Source organism: Mycetomoellerius zeteki, unplaced genomic scaffold (assembly GCF_001594055.1).
Source record: "Mycetomoellerius zeteki isolate Tzet28-1 unplaced genomic scaffold, Tzet1.0 scaffold102, whole genome shotgun sequence".
Classification (NCBI taxonomy): domain Eukaryota; kingdom Metazoa; phylum Arthropoda; class Insecta; order Hymenoptera; family Formicidae; genus Mycetomoellerius; species Mycetomoellerius zeteki.
The window spans coordinates 2364775-2371627 of NW_017255933.1; the positions used below are offsets into that span (position 1 = coordinate 2364775).

Sequence of the window (6853 nt, forward strand, 5' to 3'; positions counted from 1 at the left end):
CTATCCAGAGGATAATATGAGTATACTGGGCGAGTAATAAGAGCACTCGCCACCATTTCAACATTTGCAACATAAAAATAATAAATTTCAATACTAAGATACATAAAACATCAACAAATTTATCAAATGGTATGCATAAGATTTTTTTATTCTTCAGTATTCTAGATATATCAAAATGTTTCCTTAAGGTGCTCATAATACCCGATCCTATCCTATATCTTTATCTGTTGGCGTAGTCATTTATATAAATAAATTAAACTATATTGTAATACATGAATATTTCATAACTTCTGAAATAAAAATTTTTAATATACTAATATAATATAGCTGCTGTTTCCAATTAATTTCGTTTTCCATCTATTTTTTATATTTAGATACACAGGATTAAAGTTTGATCAAATCAATGAATATCTTCAGAATTTGATGAAAAATAAAAATCATAAAATAATAATGGCTTGGGTAAATAGTAAGATATATCCTGACCAACGTAGATTTTCGAAACCACTAAGTAACAAATGCATAACGTGGATCATTATGTAAGAAATTTTATAATTCTGTTAATAGAGGTAACATTACAGAAAAATTTAACATTTACAATTAACAATACATGAAATATAAAATTTAATATTTATGTTTGCATGTTCAGACACCTTCACTTAGAGTTACGCAAAATGTCCCGTGAAATAAACTCAATGTTTGGGACCCAAATGACCATTAAAATGGCTTGCTATTTTGGTTGGATAATACTTGATTTGTGTGAACTTTTTGACACAATATTTATCCACAATTATATAAAATCAAAAACAATGACCATCGCCGTGCGTTCATTCTGCTTATCTCATCATATTTTCAAATTCCTGCTTATTAATTATATATGCGAAACAGTCAGTACTAAGGTAGATTAAATTATATTAAATTTCAGAAAACATTAATTTAAATTTTATTTATAATAAACTTTATTTAATAAATTTTATTTAATAAATTTCATTTATAATAAACGAATAAATTCGAAGATTATTACCGAAAAAATACAAAAATAAAATTAACGACTCACGTGATTAAAATTCAAATATTAAAACAACAAGGAGCTGTGAACTAAAAAAAAACAATTTATTATAATATAAACAAATGTTTCGACCTATTCGACGAGGTCATTATTAATCTAAACAAAACTGACAATAATTCAAATCGAAGCATAAATAAAGTCGCGTAATGTTATTATGTTATTTTTAATTGTAAAAATAAGACAAATCAAGACTGTTCTTCATATAATAAAAACTTTTGACAGATTTAGAAAGCTCTTTAGAAATTATTATTAATATCTAGATTTAAAATTAAATTAGAACATTGTTCAAGATAAATATATTATTTAATTACATTAAACGTATTGCAACTGCAGGCAAGTGCAACAGCAGATTTATTAAATAGATTATCATATGTCACTCATGATGTTGAAATTCATGAAATTGTAAGTTTAAAAATGAGTTCATTAAAATATTATTAAAATACATATTAAATGTCCAAGTAAATATAAAATCAACAAAATACAATATATAATACATTGAAGAAATACGTTTTTTTACAGATTTCTCAATTTTCATTGCGAATAGTTTCTGCACCCCTTAGATTCTGTGGAATCGGATTTTTCCAATTTGGTTTCAAGTTTCTTCATAAGGTACGTTATATTTATTACATAATTTCGTATTACAAACAATCAAATTCGTGGCAAATATTTAAAAAAGAACTTACAAGTTGTCTTTATTTTCAGTTTATCGCATCTATTGCGACTGTTTTAGTTATAATAATACAAGCACAAGCAAATAAATAACAATTTTTATCACGTTGTGGCAAAGCTCATAAAAAATAGTTTAATGATAATATATGTACAACATAATGTAATTTATAAAATGCATTATATGTATAATATCTTCTAGATTTGATTCAATATCCCTATATAAGCTTTGAAAAAGAAAATGAATATCTGAATGAAACAATTAATAACATCTTATGTAATAAAAAAGGTAAATAAAAGAATATTTCTTAATATTATTTGTCAATTTTTTTTGTTTTTGCACTATTCTTTTCATGACAAAGCCGAGAATAGTCATCTGACTTTTTTATAAAAACGATCACCTGAGATATTTTTATAAAACTTCAACTAAAATCTATTATTATTAAAATATTGTATATTATACTGATCATTTACCGATGATGCGACGACTGCTTTAAAGTGCTGTAACTTTGCGAAAAAAAATCGCAGCAACTCGTTATTTTTTTTTTAAATTAAAGAAGAAAGCCGAATTTTATGCCGCTGCAAACGATATTCTCCCAAAAAATTTTACAAAGTCCGTGTATTCCATCAAACTTTGCAACTTTCGATATGACGAATACACTCTCATATTTTGAAAATTACAGTGCGTCAAACTTAAAATCTGACTATAGCGCCTTAAAGTAGAGATTTCACGCTTTAATTTAAACAAAAAATCGTTGTCCTATAATATTTTTCGCAAAGTTATCGTCAGTCAAAGTTGGCCAATTTTTTCCCAAAATTGTTTTGTTATAATTTTTTTTAGCGACATATGTATATCAGAGATAAGCAATTCATACATAACTGTAATATATTTATAATGTTTGTACATTATGTACGCATTTGTTACAACAATTGCAATTGAAATAAACATTGTTTGATAATACTTTTAAATATTGATATAAGCGAAATATGTACTAGTATATATGTACGATATAAATATATGTACAATATAAGCGAAATATAAAAATAAAAAACAACACTGCCATAATATTCCTATTTTTTTTACTAATGTATATATATGAATACAGATAACAGTATACCCATCATCCATCTATAAGTTTCAATAAATAATAAAGCATCAATTATAGTAAGCTAATTGCTTTAATATTCCTAAGTGACTTAACATAAATTGCGTCTATTACCGTTATCATTCCATTCAATTTTACAACCAACTGATCAACAAAAGTGCAGTTTGAAATAAAAACTATATGTGCAATGACAACAAATATTCGTATGATTTTAATGCCATTTGTAATGATCAATTATGTATTTGGTTTTTAAGAATTACCATATTTAATCATTCAAGATTATGGTTTAGTGCTATATATAATATCTGTTGGTATGGTCAATTTACTATTTCCTCATGTCATCTGCATTTACTTCTTTTCATATGTATTTTATTTTCGAGGATAATATTTGTTATTGTCTAGAAATCTCTACGACATTATTGTCAATTGTGTTTGGAATATACTATGACAAGGTAACGAAATGTTATAATATTTGTAATAATATTAATAAAAATAATTGTTATAATATACTTAATAATTTGAAATAAACATATTCTTGTTTATTTACACAATTAAATAGATAAAATATGTATATAAAAATTGTAATTCATAATATATTAAATTTTACACTTATTCAATCATAAAAATTGTGGTAAATATTCCGATTATTATTGATCTTAACATACGATACATTATCAAAGTCATGACATCTTAAATGATCATCAAATACTTGGGCCATCAACCGCAGTTAAAAATAAGTTATTAATAAGATAAGCTTCATAAACAGAACATGATTTTTGGATAAAATGAATATTAGACACAGATTATATAGCTGTCAACTTAAACATTACGAAGGGTTAGAATTTTACAATCATGTAGACTTCATTTTTCCTTAGAAACAGGGGGGAGAGAAGGGTAGATGTCACTTTGCTCAAAAAATCGAAACCCCTATGGAACCTCTACGTGGTTGTAAATTTTGCTTTGTTTTCGAAATCTTGCTCCGCGTAAAATGTATGCGTGGATGCAATGGGTTCCGCTCTTTTGCCTTCTAAAGGGCAATCTCAAATATCATAAAACTAGATACATAGGTTTGGATTGAAGCACGCATTGCATGGAAAATTGTAATCTATGTGGAACATTACTTCATACAGATTTACAATTTTCCACACGAGGTTTAATTCAAATCTGTCTAATTTTTTAGTAGTCGGGCTCTTTTCTTTCGTAGAAAGAGGCAGGTTTAATTGCCTCCATATATATCAGATGTTTCATATCACCCGTACACCCGTACACTTTATTTAAAAATAAAAGAAGTGGTTACTTTAAAAAATGTTCAGACAAAGTTGTTGGGGATCAAGTAATGCATTACAAGGGCATGTGCGATTGATCTTGGGTGACGTCGTGGAGGTTGAGGTCGACTTGAATTTTTTAAATAAGAACCCATATCTTTCATTGCATATTCTTGTAGCTGCCGTCAAAACGTTTTCGAAACACTGATTACAAATCCTTTTTAATTGAAATTTTCCTGAGTTATGAGATTTCAAAATTTCAGTACCGCTGGCGTTAGCAAATTACTCAAGATGTAGGTACCGCATGGAGGTCGCACGGTCGGATTCTTAATCAAATACCTAAAAGAGATGTAAATTCGATCGTGCGACCTCCACGTGGTATATCTTGCATGGATAATGCCAGCAGTACTGAAATTTTGAAGTTTCATAACTCAGGAACACCTCAACTAAAAAGGATTCGTAACCAGTGTTTTGAAAATGTCTTGACGTCAGCTATGAGAATATGTAATGAAAGACATGGGTTCCCACTTGAAAAATTCAAGTTGACACAACCTTCACGACGCCAAACAAGATCAGTCGCATATGCCCAAGTAACGCATTACTTGATCCTCAACAACTTTTGTCGGAAATATTTCCTAAAATAACCGCGTTTCCCTCGTTTTTAAATGGAGTATACGGATGATCTGAAACATCCCATATACTTTTCAACGTAATGCAAGGTTTCATATAAATTCACTACTTAATTATATGCAAAGGAAAGTTTCACACGAGTTTCGACTTTTCGAGCGAAGCGAGGTCCATCTCACGCTCTCCTCTGTTTAATGAGCAAAACGAATCGATAATCATACAGTTCTGTTTCTGTCGACAAATTCACTTAAAAATGTAAATATGTTAATAATGTGATATTTGTACTAAATAAAATTTAAACTATAAAATTAGATACAGTCTTATATATATTGTAAATTTATTTATTACTAATTTTTTAACGAACAATGACTGAAAGTGACAGACCTTCCAAAGGTTTGTTCGCGTCGCAAACTCCAATATGTTCCAACATGCTCCTATCATAGCTCCTACTCACTCTACCAAGCGCGTTGGAGTAAGAGCTATGGTAGGAGCATATTGGAACATGTTGGAGCATGCGACGCGAACAAACCTCGAATGTCACTCAGGATCATGATCTTGGTAACATGTGTCAAGATGAGGCTAGTTCCTCTAACCGGCAGGGCTGGGTATTTTTGCATTTTTAAAATGCCATTTAAAATGTAATTCTATTTAAAATGCTAAATGTAAAATACTTAAAAAAATGTACATTAAAATGTATGTAAGGAAAACCATTCTGTATTTGAAAACTATTTAAAATATCTATTTACCCATTTTACATATAAAGTGGATTCGAAAAACATTTTACATTTTAAATACATTTTTTTAAGTATTTTATATTTGGCATTTTAAATGATTACCCAGCCCTGCTAACCGGAATATTTACTATCTACAATATAAACATATACTACTGATATTTGCCTATTTCACGTTTCATTTTCGTGACAGAAATTCCAAAATTGTTTGAAGAAATTTGATATTATCGACAACACCCTGCTTAAGCTAGGAACAATGACATAGATTACGACAATCTACACTTTCATAGTTATATTAATGACATATTATTCAACTTCATTACTGAAAGATAAATGTGACGATAATATTGTGGCAATTATGTTATTCGTCTTTTTACGAAACTACTGTTTTCATATTAGTTTTATGACTAATGCAAGTGTCCTTCAGCTGTATTTCGATCTTTTTACACATACCTACTTATCATTATATATTTACCTTATGCATATATAATACTTATAAATAAATAAAACTAAATTGTAATGCATAATATTTCATAATTTTTGAAGTGAAAGTTTTAAAAGTGCTGACAAAATTAAACTACTATTTATAATTAATTAATTCATTTCTCATCTATTTAAATATGCAGAATTAAAATTTAATCAAACCAATGAACACCTTCAAAATTTAATAAAAAAGCAAAATAATACAGGCTTGGGGAAATCCTGGAATATATCCTCACCAGCGCAGATTTTCGAAACCACTAACAATAACTAACAAATGTATGACGTGGATCATTATGTAAGATATTTTATGTCAATTTTTAATAGTGGTAATCATGGAGAAAAATTAACATTCATAAGTAACAGTATATTTGAAATAAAACTTAATATTTATGTTTGCATTATGTTCAGACATCTTTACTTATTGTTAGAGTTATGCAAAATATCCTGTGATATAAACTCAATATTTGGAACCCAAATGATTATCAAAATGGCATGCCATTTTGGTTAGAGTGTTTGACTTGCGCGAAATTTTCAATACAATACTTATCAACAATTATGTAAAATCTAAAATAATGACTATCAGCTTGTGCTTGTCCTATGTATCTCATCACATTTTCAAATTTCTGCTTATTAATTATATGTGCAAAACAGTCAGTACTAAGATAGATTAAATTACATTAAATTTCAGAAAACATTAATTGAAAATTTGTTTATAATAAATAAATCAATATAAAAATTATTATTGATATTTCAATTTAAAATTAAATTACAAGTTTCATTAACATACATTCATTAATTACATGAACAAATTACAATTTCAGGCAAGTGCAACAGCAGATTTATTAAATAGATTATCACATGTCACTTGTGATGTTGAAATTCATGAAATTGTAAGTTTAAAAATGAGTT

General features: G+C 27.8%; 1 protein-coding gene across 1 annotated transcript; it reads left to right on the top strand.

Annotated features, from left to right (window-relative positions):
- Window positions 1-707: 707 nt before the first annotated feature.
- LOC108732172 (uncharacterized) lies at window positions 708-1810 on the top strand (the record flags this gene model as incomplete). Its single annotated transcript, XM_018462856.1, has 4 exons — window positions 708-896; window positions 1400-1468; window positions 1586-1675; window positions 1769-1810. Coding segments are annotated over exons 1-4 (390 nt in total), but the record flags the coding sequence as incomplete, so codon positions are not given.
- Window positions 1811-6853: the final 5043 nt, after the last annotated feature.